Below are 17,239 nucleotides of genomic sequence, written 5' to 3' on the forward strand. Positions count from 1 at the left end.
ATACTTTTACGTACCTAGGACTACACATATCTAGTGAGAAGAGATGGCGTCACCACATAGATATTGCTACACTTACACATAGGCAATTGTCTGGTGCCATCTGCACTGAGCATAGAAAATCTTTAACCAAACCGGTAAAACCTGTTCTTCAGGTTTACGAAGTGAAGGCTCTAGGCTCTGCACTTTACGGGGCTGAGCTATGGGGCTTCGAGAAGGTGGCTGCTCTTCAAACCTCGGAGAATAAATTTCTCCGGGGAATAACTGGTGTTCCTAAAAGTTCCCCTTTGCTGCCCCTCAAATATGATCTGGGTAGAAGAGCAGTCTCGGATCTGGTTAGGCTCCGTCTGATTCTGTACTGGCGAAGGCTATGGACAACACCTGTGCTCTCCCATTATGCAGAGGGGTTTCTAGACATTATTAGAACAGATGTATTCCATATAATTGGGTGGCTAAAATCACTTAAGACAACTCTGACTGAGCCTGGTATGTGTTCGCTTTGGGTAGATCCTGTGAGAGCAATTTTTCCATCTAAAAGTACTCTGAAAGCAACTTACTGGGAGATGGTAGCCTCCCGGTATTGGAGTAGCTCTAGTGCTGGATCTATGGCTGGAGGATTCTTAGAGGCTAAGATGTATCCCTGTTTAGAACCTTATTGGGACAATATAACCAGACCAGGCGATAGAAAGCTCCTTTTTCAGCTTAGAGCAGGTGCACTTCCCCTCAGATATCTGACCGCTAAATGGGAACGAGGATCCTGTGATAGCTGCCCTGTTTGTGGCACCACTAAAGAAACAATTGGTCACTTTTTATTTTCTTGTAAAGTTTATCTGGTCCCAAGACGTACTTGGCTGTCTCCAATGTGCAAAAATGTGGGGACTACTAGTAGTACTGTCGCCCTGCGTATTATATGCACCAGCACTTTGACATGGATTTTAATAGCTACCGCAAAGTATCTTGGATGGGCGTGGTCGATTAGACAGAGACTGCTAGTCACTTGACTATTCTCTGTTATGTTACTTCGTCTGCACTTTTAACCTGTATGTTTTTCTTTTAAATGACTATTTTTAACCAAGACAATTTTTTGATTTTTTTATCTCTTCTTACTGTTATATAGTATAGTACGCTCTTCTTAAATTAGAACTGGCAATCAAGTTAGAAACTTTAAAGTATGCCTTGTATTCTGATATCTTTGACTGAAAATCTAATTCTATTTTAAAACATTGTATGAATTTTAATTCTCTTTTCTGTGATATGTTTTTCTTTTTTGCTTTTATGAATGAAATTCGAATAAAGCATACTTTGACTTGAATATTGTTATTATGGAGAGGCATCATCGGTGCGGGATAGATCACCATAGGAAGTGTGAACGTGACTAGAGACCATAGAGGGGATTGTAGAACCTGGTTACTGTTTCCTTTTTACAATGTGTAGTATTTAGTTTTGCAGTGACATTATTGTATTTCACTTTTCATTAAGATGAGCACTCAACTGTTTGACTTTGAGTTCTGAGTCTCTGCCTCTTACACTGCCTCCATAAGAAGCCTTTGACCGCATGCTTTCATGAGAGTCCAGTGTGGAAAGGGCGGACAGCCCCTTCTCTCCTCTGTTTACACCCCCCTCTCACTCCCTGCCAGAAAGCAGATTGGTGCTATACACAAAAATTAAACTCCTTCCATCATTGTGAACCCAGACATGATTTCTGGAGCTGACAAGAGGCCACAAGCCATTACACGAGTCTTTACTTTCTCTTTATTGTATTTTAAGCGCTGTTTGACCACATGGGAAATAAGAACCACCAACTGCGAGAAGAAATGATTGATTCCAAGTCGGTACTGAAGCATATTACCACTGATCTAAGTGTGTCATGAGCTGGCCTCATTCATGCTCTCCCACCCCCATCCTTGGCACACCATCACTCCACAAACATTGCCCCTACAGCCAGACATTCTTCCGGGTAGATGGATATTCGGTATCCAGCACTACCCCTTTAAAAATTCCCCAGCAGGAGCCTATAACAAACTCTCACATAATAAGGATCCAAGGAGTCTTCCTTTAAACCAATAAAAGCCATCACTAGGGCTGTTGAAGCAGACAAAAAGCTACATGACAACTTTGACCCCCCTGAATTGGATTGCCGCCTTCCTCAGAGAAAAATGCCATATATATATATATCTTTTGGGGGTTCTGGAAGGGCTAAGAGCTGGTACTGCAATACACGTTTGAGTAAGATAGTCTATATGCTTTTTTTAACATAGCAATTTTGCTTTAAACTCCTTTAGGAATAGTCTATGTAGCATTAACATTCTTTTGACATGTTTTCATGTTGTATTTGTTGCTTTCAGTTTGTATTTCAAAGTCGAAAATTCTAGATTTCAATGATTTTCTACATATTTGTACCTATCTTGGCACATCCGTAACAGCCAATCTGGTAAAATATTGGTCAGGTGGCAATGCTATTACTGGAAAATAGCGTGCCTTTCAGAGACTCGCCAAGCACGGCCAGCTTTCTTGGCCCTGCAGCCTCACCCCACCCCCTCTATCCCCTTATCTCTTGTGGACTAGCTTAGAACGACAACCTGCATCACCGGTAACTATCCGAAAGCAGGTGGTGACGGTTCAGGTGCAACAGCCACCTCCTGCTACCATCCAGAGTACTGCCCATCAAGAAGCAGTAAAAAGACACAAACTGTTATAAGAGGGGGAAAAGGTGACAAGTAAAAGACGAATAGGAAAGACTTGAGAAGACATCAACTCAGACAATAAAACACTTTGAAGCCCACATGTATACAGCAAAAGAACAGAATTAAGGCAATAATGCACCCACGATAAGACTAGAAAGGGTCTAATATGCACTAAAAGACTTTGAAAAGGCCAATAAAATGTGCTATGTGATAATGAACATCAAGAGGGTGACTGGCACTGGGAGTGAATCCAATGGCTTGAGCAGTTGCTGCTGTGACTGCATTGTTTTGATTTCACTGCTTATGAAAGCAGAGAAAGTGCATACTAGCTAATTCTTAAAAACAATAGGGCACAGCCCATGAAGAAATTGGGTCTTGAAAAGACTCATCCAGATCTGAGATTTTGTTGGGGAGGAGAATAGAGTGGCCTGAGTAATAAGCAAAGCAAATGACACCAGCACCAATTACTAAGGAAGACTTATTGGTGAACTTCACTGGTATCCAGGGCAAACATGGAAAGATCTTTACAAATCAATTGCATACAGTCATGAATAAAAATTAATATGCAATCACACAAATTCCAAAAGACCATTCAAGTAATGGGAGCAAGATTGAACACCAGTAATGACAACATATCTAAGCTATATACTGTCATGTAGGAGACGCAGACAGTGCTTACATCCAGGGATGGCTTTAGCGCTGGTGGTGCCCAATGTGACAATTTTTTATGGCGCCCACCCCCCATGACCACCTCCTCTGATTCCCTCACTACCTCCCTCATCTCTCCTTAGCCCCTCTCTCAAATACATTTAATTTGTTTTAAAGTTCGGGTAAACTCTGGCTTTACTAATCTACTCAGCTATCCACATAAAACACAGCTCTGTTCTTTGAAGCAGGCATATTAACCCTCTGCACTACTTTATGGCGAATCAAAACTGCCACTAGACAAACCTCCGATCTCAGTCTCTAGTAGGAACATTATTTCACAAGAGTTATCATGACATTCTTATTGCTGTCTTTAAGCTGGATGCACAAGAACTTCAGCAGGTGCTTTTAAATTGAGATTATTGCTAAACACAGCACCCTCCCTGAGGTCAGTGCACCTCCTGTAGGTCAGTGCCCAGTGTTGCACCGCCCTAAAGTCAGCCCTTCTTAATCGATTGGCTAAAGAACTAACTGAAGTGAGAGAAAAAAGTAAGGAACTTGTGTTTAGGCCCAGAAGGGACAACATTTGTATTCAAAGCATCAGAGAAACAATGGAGGATGCAAACATTGTGTCCTTCTCCAATCATTTCCATTCAGCTGCTCAAACCTATCCTCCGAGAGCAAGAGACTTGTGACATAGGAATAGTGAGAGCCCATAGGGTGGGCACTCCACCTTGAGCTGGGAACTCGCCTTGGGAATATCCTGGTAAAACCCGGCACTTCAGATCTTAAAGACCGGTTTCAAGTTGCAGCAAGATGAATAGACATAAATGAATTTGGAAAGTGTACAAAACAGCTATGCCAGGACTTGTCACCTGCATCTCTCAACAAAATAAGAGCCCTTCAAAAAGTGAAGTAGGAATAAAGAAATTGGCAAATCTACTACAGGTGTGCATTCCATTCATGCCATGGTTCATGCTCGGTGGGAAAACAAGAATTATTAGAACATGGGATGATGGTAAAGAATGTTTTGGGCTGGCAAAGAAAGACACCCTGGATTCACAGTGGGACAAGAGCTCATGGCAATCTGACAAATACAGACAATAAGAATGCACACGTGGTACCAGAAGGGGAAGATGATGATGATCTACAGTTAACTAGTGGCGTTCAAATTTCAAGAAGGGCAAGCACCTGCAACTTAAAGAACAATGATGAAAAGAGAGAATGGAACTTAAATTGAGACAAACTACAACTAGAGACACAAAACGCATAAGATGGATATCAAGTAAGGGAAATGGGGGGAATCAAAGTGGAGCTGATTATGGGAGGGACACAACCATACGCCTAAAATAGTCTAATTCCTAGTGGTGTGCTAAATTAGAAGTGTTTATGATAAGTTTTGGGGATGATGGTAGTGGAAAGGGAGGGGAACCTAACCAAAGAAATATATCCATGCACTTTGAATACGTGCAGAACTATCCAATCCAAAAGTGAGACAACTGTTCGCTCTGATACCCTCACGGGTCATGTTCGCACTATATAAAACTTTAGAAATAAATAAATGGTAACAGTTAGTGCTAGATCTAATAGTACACCTCATAAGCGACATAGGATACAGAGGTCCATTGTGAGAGAACCTCCAGACGCAGTATGCATACAAAGAACATATCTGGTCTCTAACGACACTAGATTGATATCCCTTAAATTCTACTTAACAATTCTTTGGCACAGGTGATACTCCCTCTACGGTGGGGGCTCCGCAGGGCATCTCATGTGCATTGTGATTCTGAATCAATCGTTCTGTCAGTCCTTGCGGCAGGTTTTCGTTGTACTCTTATTGTGTGTTTTGATTATGGAAAATGCTAATGAAAACCTGCTTTAGAAAATAAAAAGATGTTCGAGATTATTACAGACACACATGGGGGTAACGTGAACAATAGAGGTTTCAATAATTCCTCATACATATCCAATAGGTAATAGGAAACACATGAAAACAGTATTAGAACTACTAGAAAATAATAGACCAATAGGCAAATTGATGTGGTTTAGCGACTTCAATTTTTTTTCACACAAAATGCACGGGTACCCTCTGTCCTCACTCCTCCTAGCACAGTCAATTGATCCGCTTGCACAATTAACAATTAATAAGGCAGACATTACAGGTAGAGCGTACTGACTTTGTGGCATGGGAATGTTGGGAGGAAATACACACAAAATACATTTGTTTGTTGATATACTACTGACACTAGGGAACCCGGGGAAATTGATACTTGAATTAATATCAATTTAACAGCGATTCAGTAAATTATCTGGATTTAAAGTGAATCTCAGTAAATGATAGATTATGGGGATACAAATCTGTGCAGACACTAGATGCAAACTCAACACCATGTCCTTTTAAATGGGCCAAGAAGAGTATCGGATAATTGGGAGTACACATCACACCGACAAACCAGGGCCTTTACAAAGCATATTACCCAGCTCTTATTAGGAATTTTCTTCAAAGGGGGAGGGCCACTATTTATCTCAAGGCTGGGCAGAATAGCTTGTACCCAGAATGAATATACTTCCCAGATTATTGTACTTCTTTCAAACTCACCCAGTTTCTGTTGTAGACACAACATATATACTAACACAAAAAATGTGCATAAAAGAATTTGGAGTAGGGGAGTCGGAGAGGCTTCAGTACCTTCAGCCGCCCACTGGGCAGTCTTGCTGTCAAACAAGGCTGCGGGAACCTCAGAGTTAAAATATTTTAAAATATTATTTATAGGTTCGTGGAGTTATAGTCCTTTTTGTTAATATTTTATTTGTATTGCTCTTAATTTTTTCGTGTGTTGCACATGAAAATAGTCAGTCGGACTGTTGTGTGGTTACTCTGCAGAAGTTTCTGGGACACAGAGCTCTGCTTTGTATGTGCTACTTGACAAACTTTGTTTTAAAAAAATATATATATATTATTTATAGGCTAGGAATCCACAAAAGGCTTAATCACCAACATCTACAAGATCCCCCAGTCTGCCCTTTCATGACCCAGTGGGTACAGATGACATGGAAAGACCTAGCGAGTGAGAAGTGGGAAAGACTGTTGCGAGACATTCCAAGAATGGTTCATAGTGTTCAGGGATGGCAATCGTGGGCAAAAAGTATGTATAATTGGTACATAACCCAACACAGATTGAAATCGTTACCTCCATATAGAGAAGGGAAATGCAGGAAGTGGTGCGGGATAGAGGGGAGTGTGATTCATATTTGAACTGGAAGGAGGCCTTAACCACATTAAAAAGACAATACGTTTCCCAGTGCCGAACAACGCTAGATAGGTGGTGTTGGTCATTGTGGTAAGGACAGAAGAAGGACTGAACACAACAATTTATTGTATTGAACTAGAAAAAGGCCAGGCCAACCTACATTCTCTGTTGGTCTATTCTAGAAGACTATGGGCATCTATGACAAAGAAGAGATACAGAGATTCAATATCATTTGTCTCCAGATATATACAACCGGGGGGTAGTGTATCCTAGAACATTAAGAGTGCTTAAGATGTATTGGGAACTGAACCCAATGTGCAAGACGAGCATAGTACATTGTGTGAAATGGTACCAACATTGTAATGAATGCAGTGTCACCTTAAGGATTTTGGGTCCCCGGATAAACCATAATTTTGTTAACCATTTCCTGCTCATTCAATCCCACATGATGCCAAACTATTGTAAATGATATGTTAAACTCTAATAGGTTACATAATAACAGTTGACCTATGTCTTGCCTGGGCCCCAAAAATCCTCAAGTTGACACGGTAGAAAGAACAAGTCCGTGGGAGCGGAAGGCAGAGACTATGGAACGCTCCCCTGCTGAAATCAGATCCAGCCCTTACCTCATTCAAACAAGCATTGGCATAGCCAATAGGTCTCGCATTTGGGAACTTCAACAGAAATACTTTATCTGCAGTCCAGGACACCTGTAGTTTTACTGCGTGTGGGGAAATTAAATGCTTTGTCCAAAATCACACCCTATTGACCAACATTTGATAATGGTACCTGGTTTCCGAGCTCGTACAGTTAGAAGTTTTGTCCTTGAAAGCACAATCCCTTCCCATTCACACAAGTTGTGTGCTGCCTGTTAGGCAGGCTAAAAAAAGAAGTATGTTGTATGAAGCTGTTGCCTAATAAAAGCCCCGGCAGTTGCAAGGTTACTAATTAAGCCTTAGGAGTACGACTGGAGCCAGAAGTTTTGTCCTTTAAAGCACATTCCCTTCATATTTACACGGGTTGTGTGCTGCCTGTTAGGCAGGCTAAAGCAAGCATTTCAAATAAAGCAGGTCGGCGCGTTAACATCAATATCAATTAGTAACCTGATACAGGATACAGGAATATCTAAACATGCAATGAAAGCTATAGCTGGCCGGAAAGGCAATAAATTGCTTTAGCAGATAACAAGCAAAAGCTCGTGACCCAGGAGGAATGCATCTGCCAGCCTGCTCGCTCCCAAAAGCAAAACGCCATGGGAATGAACATTTTAAGAAGAGGTGGGACATGCACCCGCCTTTGGCCAATTGCGTGCTTTAATTTTTTGAAAGCCACACGCAAAGGCCAAATGTTTACTACCCGGGTCTCCCATTTGACTTTGCATTTCGTTTACTTTATATCCCCATGCTGACGGCTGTTCTTTAACACGTTTTTTTGTGTTTATCCTCTTACATGTACAATGTTCACTATTTACACCTTTAATATGCTTCTCTGTACAGCGCTCTGATACACTGACGGATCATGTTTTTTGTGGGAGAGTAGAATCTGCCTCTTATGGTTACCCCCACTTTTTGCTGATGTCACTGTTTTTGACTTAGACTGGGGTCCTGAATAGCAGGATCCCAGTTAGTCTATCTGTTTTCTCCTCGAAATTGAGTGCATGTACTTTAGGTACACTCCAGATTGGATTCTTGGGTACCCTTATCAGTCCCTAGTATATGGTACACCATGTACCCAGGGCATAGGTACTCCAGAGGCCTCCAAGGGGCTGAAGCATGTATTGTGCCATCCCTGAGAGGCCATTCAAAATGACACCATAGGTCTGCTACTGCAGCCTGTGTAAGGTGGTGCATGCACCCCTTACTTAGATATGGGTTCCCTATATCTATTCTAAATCACTACAAACATAAACCTATCAGTCACCTCTATGGCAGGCCTGAACAATCCTGAAGGTAGGGTGCTGGGTTTTGTGTGAGAGGGTTCCCCTGCATGAGCAGAGCCCCTCTGCAGCCTTCGAAACCTATTTTCCGGGGTTGTCTGTGATGCAGCCAATCATATATATTAAACTGCATTATAACCTCGCGGTAAATGCTAAATTTAAAACGGCTGCTTAGAAACATGACGTGTTTGGTGTCAATTACATTGGAATCATACCTCCCATCCAGTAACTGGCGGGGGAAGAATGATTCCACCCTTCTATGTGGAACACTGGTATACCCTGTACCAGCTTTCTCGAACCTGGGCATCACAAAATGGATGCTGCCAGCCATAGATGCGAGTCTGCCCTCCTGCTGCTGAGCCAAGCTCGAGCCGGGGAAGGCCTGACAATAGTTTTCCTGTCACAAGGAGGTGTGACCACCTCCCAGACAGGCTTTAGTGTATTGGGGCTGGGTGGGTGAACCCTTAGAGTGCCAGAAAGTCTGCACTGGGGGCACATTTGGTGTCCCCATGCATAGTCCGGCTCAAACCAGTTGCAGGAGCCATTTGCTCCTGCTCTGGCGCGAAACTGAATTAAGAACATGGGTGTAGCCACCCCCTCTGTCCTGCCCCTCCCCTAGGAGGGTCCCCAGAGTTAGTCCAACCCCTTCCCTGGATATAAAGTGGGAAACCTGACTACAGGACTTTGGATTTTACCTGGACTAAACTCTGCAAGCAGAAACCAAGTACTTTGACGGTCTACACTTCGCTGGACGACAGAAGAATTTCCCTTGGAGTAAAGGAGTTACTCCCCTGCAGCAGCAGGCACCTAGACGCTTCTGACCAGTTTGCAGCTCCTGAGGACTCCGAAGATTTCCGCAACACAGGAGGTGGGTTCCCGAGTGTCCCTGAGGTTGATCTACTCTCTCAGCAATCCCTCGTGGGGACCGTGCAACCTGAACCCGTGTGCACCTCCTACTTTTGCAGCAGCATATGCTTTTTGGCGATCCTGGAGGCTGTGCTTTGGACTACGTGTAGTCCCGACCCCAAGCAGTATATCCACTGAAGATCTCCGGCCTCTACTCCATAATTGCTCTGTGGGCTGGTGCTTTGTGATTCCGCTCGAGGTCCCTTTTGCGTTCCCTGGTCCGTTGGCCTGTGGGTCCTGGGGAGGGTCACTTTGATTTTCATTGGGCTTCCCTGGTTGCTCCAGATGTGCCCTGACTTCCCATAGCTTGGAGAGTCTCCTGGACCTTGCTGGTCCTCACCGTAACCTGTTTCCTCTGCCCGCGTTGGTTGCCTTTGCCAAGGCTTGTTGGTGTACAATCCGGACACAGACCCCTCAGTACTCGACATCCTTCGTGGGACAGCTCACCTCCGGACTTTGGACGACGTCTCCTGGTTCCTGTGGCTGCAGAGTAAAGCATTGTATCTTCACACCTGAAACACCCGACATCGGTGGGCATTCGTCTATCGAGCCCCTGGTCACCCTGAAGTGACACAGACTCTGTCCCCTCTGCTTTCGGGTTCTTCTCACCTCCGATCCAGGCTTGGATTCCACCGGACACTTCATCATCCCAGCAGCAGTACTTCTCCACATCACGCCATTGAAAACGATGAGGGTTTCTGACACCACTTGACCATTATGCACCCGGCTCCTCTGGGATAGGTAGCACTGGTACCTCAGTACTCACATGGGTGCTGGCCTTAGGACCTTCTATGTTCCAAAGGGTTTTCTTAAAGTCCTCTCCGAAGTGTCCTTAAACTGTAATTTTCCAACCGCGACTTTCCCATAGAGTTGTACGGAGCACGCCTCTGTGTTCCCACACTGCACCCATCCTCCGTGGGCTCCCTGTGTCACTCCTTTGGGTGGTTCCTTGGGGTTCCAGCGATTCTACAGGCTTTAGGCCCTGTGTCTATTGAAGTCGTTGTTGTTATACCATTTTTTTAGTATATGGTTCTGTCTCCCCGTGGAGCCCGCTGTGTATTGTGCTATTTACTGTCGTTCTATTGATTTAATATTGTGTGATTTGTGCTCTAATCTCGTATAGAGATTAGTTGAGAGTGTTTAGTAATAAATACTTATATGTTATATAACACTTCAGGGGTGTGGAATTTAATAAAATATCTACTTGTCCATGGGGCAGGTTGCTTCATAAATCTACTTGTCCTGTAACAAAATCCACTTGTCCCTTTGGTGCCATGTAGTGCGGCAACAAATTATGGCAGCAATCTCATTATATAAGAGCTCTGATATAGCCTCTCTGATTATGAGCATATCGGCACACAAAGTAGTTTTGTTCACTGCCAGTAACTACTGTGGCAGTGTGTGCTTTTTGAGACCAAAAACAATTTTTGCTTTTGCCAATGTTTGTTATTATGGTGAGGGCCCGGTAGCTCCCACACCAATAATGTTTTTCAGAAACCATGCCAAAACAATTGACCCATTGACAAAACTAAAAAGATGACCACCAATGTCAGTCCTACTGGCTTTGCCAATGCTTGTTTATTTTTGTTTTCCATAATTTTATTGAAACTGGTTACACTGATTTTCCATTCAGAATATTTTTGGGAAATATTAGCATGCATCAACACATTTTACTAAATGATCCTGCTAAGAAATGGTACCTGAAATTTTAGAGTAGTTTAGCGAATTCTTTTTTTCCTACTTTCATTTTTTATGAACATTTTATTTTGAAAGCAAAGAATCATCAATCTTGCTTTCAAGCTTCTGCAAATATTTGCATCCAGTCAGAGCGCATTCTGGGAGCATTCTACATAGCCTCAAATTGCCTAACTTTAAAAAACGTGTGTACACATTTTTATACTGGAACCACTGTCAGTAGTGCAGTCTGAGCTTACAACATTTACTGAAAGCGCTCACCCTAACAATATTGGCTTTCAATTAATGAACCATAAATACAAGTTTGAACAGCATTGACACATGAAGACAAATATTACCTTAACTGCAGGCAATGCCTTTGCCTGATCCATAATGTGGTACTGCAAAATGGCAACCAAAGGGTTTGTGCTTCAGGGGGTTGGGCCTACTTGTCCCAAGGACAAAATACACATGAAAACTTGTTGCTCTTGACCCCAAACAATATGTCCTGGGCGTCGGGCTGTAGGAATTCCACATCCCTGCACTTGTGTGGTTCTCCTTTCATTTGATCACTCAGGAGGTTCTGTTCTGGTAAAACAAGCTGCTTTACATTCCTTCAAGATGAAGCCTGAAGGCTGCTCTCCACAGCTAATACTAGGATAGCTTTCATAAAGGTTATCTTTAACCTAATCACCATAAGGGTCGTTTGGACTGGTGCAAGGTGCCCACTTTAATTAGTGGACAGCGTATACCAGGCCAACTTCTCACATTTGCGCCATATAAAACTTTTTAAATAAATAAATTGAACAGATCGAGATCAAATGGAGAGAAAGATCACTTTCCCAGGGGTCTCACTGGAAGAAGCGGTCTTAGGCAATCGCCTACTTTGCCCATGCTTTACAAAGTCTCTGCATCAATGTATGAGTGAGTAAACGACTGATGGGAAATATTCTTTATTGAACATAATTTGGTTAGGGGAAGAAGTGAAAACAGTACCAAGACTTGCTGTATAAAAAGGGTTTTTTTTTCATATAACTAATAAAACGTTTTAAAAAAAATAAAAGTGCCAGAACTGCACTACACAGATGCTGGTAAAACATAATGTATTAATGTGCATGTTTCTTGGATCCGTGTGAATTCTGCAGGCCACAGGTTCGAATCTAGATGAAGCTGGTTCAGCGTTTCCACCGGTAACCATAGAAGCTGATCATAAAACCCCGAGCACCTAAATAGGGTTTCATCCTGAGAAAAAGCTTAGTTATATGCCCGAGTGGTTTAAAGTTTTCAGATCCAAGACCTGTAAATACTGTAATATTGTCCTAGTGATGCAGACGGTTTCATGTGAACTTTAACAGATCTCGTTCGCTTTCCAGCATTGATAAATCTGCAGCAGGAGCTCCGGGCCCCGATTGCGGTTCAAGAGACTAGCCTGCCAGACCTAGCCCACTCTGAAGAATGGCTCACCCCTTGCTCCAAAGAATTCGTCCAGAAGATCCAGAGAGAGCAGAAAGGACAGGTTTGACAACTGTGCCTTCCTCATTGTAACCAATACGTGCCAGGGAAGAACATCTTTAATGCACTTGGTTAGGATATACCTGGGTGGAAAAAGCTGATAGCACTTGGTTTGAGCATGCCTGCGAGCGACAGGCTGTTAGATCATGTGTGGGACAGACTGACTAGTACCCTTGCTGTAAAGCATGGCTTGTAGAGACGGTCTGGTAACACTCTCTTAGAGCATGCATGGGATAGACGGTCTGGTAAGGCTCTCTAAGCGTGTTTGGGAGGCAAAAGTGGTAACGCTGTGCTAGAGGATGCTTGGTAGGAATAGACTGGTTCGCACTGCTTACACCACACCTTGTATAGATAGGCTGGTAGCACAATTTTAGGGAGTGCCTGAAAGGGGCAGGCTGGTAGCACTTCATTGGAGAAGTACTGAGTGGGTCAGGCTGGGAATTCTCTAATAGAGAATGTTTGAGAAGGACAAACTGGCATTGCTGTGTGTTGTGGCGAACTAAGTCCCAGAGACACTGGAGAGTCACTTCAGTAATTTATCAGAAAAACGAGCACTATCCAAACAAAGCAGGCAACAATGTTATTTCTCGCCTTCAGGACATCACCTCAGAACCTGTACAGTCTAAAGATCAGTTGGGGGACTGGACCATAGGTGGAGAGGTGGTAATAGAAGAGGGCAAAGGTAAAAAGGAACTAAGAGGGAAAAGGGTAAGAGGAAGAGCGAACCACAACACATCTCCATCTCAAATTAAAAAGAAAAAGGACAGTACCTCAGAACAAATAAGAATTAGCTGTGCAATCAGCAGAATGGAACTTTGCAACATCACATAATCATGGAACCATAAAAAAGGAAATTTACAACATATTATTGCCCAGGAGACACAAAGGGAAAAGAGGCATACAACCATAAATGAAGTCATTCAACCAATTTGGTTGATTGTCGCTTCCTCACTGATTTCCTTGCAAAATATTCTCCCCTCAACTGGTATTCTCCCCCTTATTTTCTTGGATTTGGGATTTTCCTTTTTGAGCAGAGCTCATTCTGTCCATGTCTGAGCTTTATCAAGTAGCACAATTTTACAACCTACAGAGACACTTTTCATGGAGGTAGTAAAAATAGATGTGTATCTCCCTTAGGTTTCAGGTTTCTTGACTTTCACTACATCTCTTACCTTTCATGACCTGCTTACTATCCCCTATTGGTTGTCGTAGTGGGATCTGGTGGATATGTATCTTATTCTTAATTTACTTCCTATCAGCCTCAATCATCTGGTTCAATCCCAACCATGAAGCTTACATTTATTTCCCTGGTTGTCTCCCTTTTTAAGACACAAAGGAAGAAATCCCCTTTACCGAAAATGGAGTGGTGTGGGACGCATACAGCATGCCTTTCACTTTACGTGGAATACTGGTAACCACCGCTAGTTATAAACACTCCTTTGTCATGTGGTCTATTTCGCTCATATCATTGGCCTTATGGCAATGCAAACCAGCCCTGTGATGTTGGATCGAAGTTTCAGTTAGGGACTTCCTCACAAAATCTGGGTTGAACTGCGGCCCTTTGTCAGTCACTAGATTCTCTGGCACTCTTTCTTCCCAAAATGAGCCCTTTGAAAACTCAACTAAAATTTGTGTGGAAGTATGATTCACTTCCTTCGTGACAACCCACTAAGTTAATAGCCAGCCTGATCCAAAAGACATCTTCGCTCATACCCTAGCCCCTCACATTCCCAATGATATCCAAGACCAGTTCTAGGAGAAACAGAATTGGTTTGTTGTTGAACGTTGCTTTATTGCGAGATTCCCAACAAGCACATTCACGTACGTTAAGGTCATCCCTCACAATTGGTAACAATTCCCAGCCCTACCTCTGGCTAGACTTCTTCCTCAGTGACGTTCTTGCCCCAACTCAAATATTTTCTCTCTTTAACATGGTGGGAGGTATGACCTTTAGCCATATTGCTAACTTTAACTTTCCTTCTTGAATGCAAAATTCATCTTTAACTGACCAGTATGCCTCCAATCTTTCACTCAACGCCTGTTTGCCAAGTCACCTTAAGCACAGAGACACCTTAATGTACTTTGATCTCATCCTATTTTTTGCAAATGACACCGCTAATCTTGTCTAATAATATTACATTTGACAGCCAACACTACATACTCTTCCATTGTGTCCTCTTCCCATTCCTTATTTTGCGGTAAACAAGATAAACAATCATCCCCTAAATTTATCAAACTCTGAAGATATTCATAGAAACTGTGTAACCTTCCAACACCAGCAACCACCTAGCAACTCTGGATGTGGTACTCAGTGAGCCTTTGGTAGTAAATGCACGGACAAGCAGCTTGTGGTCCATGCAGACTTAAAATGCATAGTTCATAGAAAATCAAATATAAATGATAGCAACCATTCATTATTGTTCTAAGGTTAATTTAAGTGTCAAATTTTTATTTAGAAGAATATGGGTTTTAAAGATTTCTTGAGCTTTAACTTCAATGAGTAGATTAATAGTTTGCTAAGAAAGTTCTTTGAAGTGACCACATTTTAGAAAAAACATTTGAAAATCAAGAATGTGAAAAAACCAGGTGTCTGAAAATAGCTTTCTAGAAATTGAAAAAGTGTTTTTTGTGGTCTTAACTGCAGAGCTAACGGAGCTCATGTTATCAACACAAAAACCATATACAGACAGGGGCTTTCAGTCAGTCCCATGCAGCTATTGCTGGACATTGTCATACACGACCCTGAGGAGGGATCGGTTGAAATGTAATCTCTGTATCTGTGCTCGTGGTGAGGGAGCGCTGTATTGATTATTTAAAAAAAATACCAGAGTGTGGATGTTCTAGTTTTCCATCCAATTTTCTTTTCTTCTTTTTTTTGAGCAAAGATAGTTATTCCTGGCAGATTCATATAGTGTGTCCTGTTTACTTGTTTTCTTTTAAAAATGCAAAATAAAATCATTGAAAAAAAATGAAATAGAGGGGTAGGTTTTTGCAGTATTTTTAAATGTGCCCTGAGGGCCTTTGAGCGCTTTAAAAAAGAAACCGATATGCATTTTTATTTTTTTGGCACGGGATATTAAGTAATTTGCTCAGTTTAAGCAGGTGCCAAGGCCCCTGACTTACCTGGACCAGTCCTCCGACTGATCAAGGCCCTTCCTGACGTGGCTCCCACCTCCTCTCCTTCGCACGTGCTCTCTCGTGCCTCCGTCTTCGACCTCGCTGCTGCTCAGTGTCGGATTGGTAACGTAGGCACTCGGGCAATGCCCAAGGGGCCGGTATCCAAATTCCAGCTGTGGGCTGCTTTTCTAAGCAGCCTGGGGGGCCGACTTGGGCAGTTTCTGCGTTGTTCGGATGCCCCAGTGGGTGCCTGAGGGGCCTTTTTAGAGGTAGATAGGCATCCATTACCTTCCTTTTATCAATCGGCAGAGGTGTCACTCCCTTTCTTTCATTGGGCTGGCCCAATAATATATGCAGTTTGAGTGGGGGCAGGGGGCCTGAGCAAAAGTAGCCTCACTTGTTTTCAGGTGTGTTTCACCAGTGTAAACTAATCCGTGCATTTTTTTACCTCCCCCCTCCTCCCCCCTTTTTTAGGTCTCTTGTGCGTTGCAGCGCAAAGCGCTGCTCCACCGCCGCTAGAGATTTTGTAGGAGAGGACTTTCAGAAAAGGGCTTTAAGCCCCGCCCCTCATTTCCATTGACTGGCGTCAGCGTTTATGGTAAACGGTGGCCTGCCATTGGAAATGAGCTTTCTGGATTGCCTCCCTTTGGCTTTTTTGTGCGGCCCACCTGGACGGCTGTCGTGAAGCAGTTTCTTATCGCAGATGCGTGTTATGTAAACAAGCCCTGCGATCCAGTCCGGATGGGCCGGACAAAAAAGGAGACATGGCGCCGCGTGTTTATTTTTGCATCACGCTTTCACTTTCACACAAAATAAACAGCGGCTGCCTGGCGAGCGCTTGTTGATATTGCAGCGATGGAGTCCAACAGAAACAAAGTGAAGAAAACACCACTAGCAAACCATACAAATTTAAACCAACAGACACCATCAACGGGTCTAAAGGGCACATAGAATGAAAATACATTTTCTTTAACAGTTCGTCATGTGTTCACATAGCCATACAGTAACGATTGGAAGTAAAAGAAACCAGCTGCGCACTTGTATTTGTCACACCTTGTGAAAACACCCCAAAATCAATCAGAACAGTAGCTGCAATAACAAATAAATGAGTACCGCTGCTTTAGACCAATGGAAATGTAGAATGCGTTACAAAAATGCTTAGCCCATTAACTCCACAGAAACATTCAAGCAATTTCTTCAAAAGAGCAGCGTTTCCGCTGGGGAAGAGGGTTCCCGGCAATCTAGGCGCCCGAGCGGCGTATTACATAATATGCCGCTGCTGGGGGTGCAAAGTCCTGCGCTGCGGGATATCGCAGCCCACCCATCATCTCTTTATCCTCTCACAACGTTCCGACAAACTTTGCTTAGGAGTGCGTACATGAGACAAAAACATAAGCAGGAATGGTCAAGTGTAAATGCAGCCGTAGATGGCCTCGCTGGCATGCCATGGTGGGGTGTGTCAATCGTGTAGGAAGCGCTTGTGACAAGGTGTCGGAGTTTTAAGCTTCTAAACCCCC

At 43.1% G+C, this 17,239-nt stretch overlaps 1 protein-coding gene across 7 annotated transcripts in view; it reads left to right on the forward strand.

Moving 5' to 3' along the window:
- Positions 1-17,239, forward strand: part of LOC146859070 (caspase-1-like) — a 264,504-nt gene that overhangs the window by 74,823 nt on the left and 172,442 nt on the right. For 4 of the 7 annotated variants that reach the window (XM_085649725.1, XM_085649726.1, XM_085649722.1 and 1 more), the window contains exon 3: positions 12,449-12,609. In XM_085649725.1, coding sequence (XP_085505851.1) covers positions 12,449-12,609 — 161 coding nt within the window. The remainder of the gene's footprint in view (positions 1-12,448; positions 12,610-17,239) is intronic. The other 3 variants (XM_085649727.1, XM_085649723.1, XM_085649729.1) reach the window with 1 other exon arrangement.

This window comes from Triturus cristatus, chromosome 3_2, assembly GCF_964204655.1.
Source record: "Triturus cristatus chromosome 3_2, aTriCri1.1, whole genome shotgun sequence".
Taxonomy (NCBI): domain Eukaryota; kingdom Metazoa; phylum Chordata; class Amphibia; order Caudata; family Salamandridae; genus Triturus; species Triturus cristatus.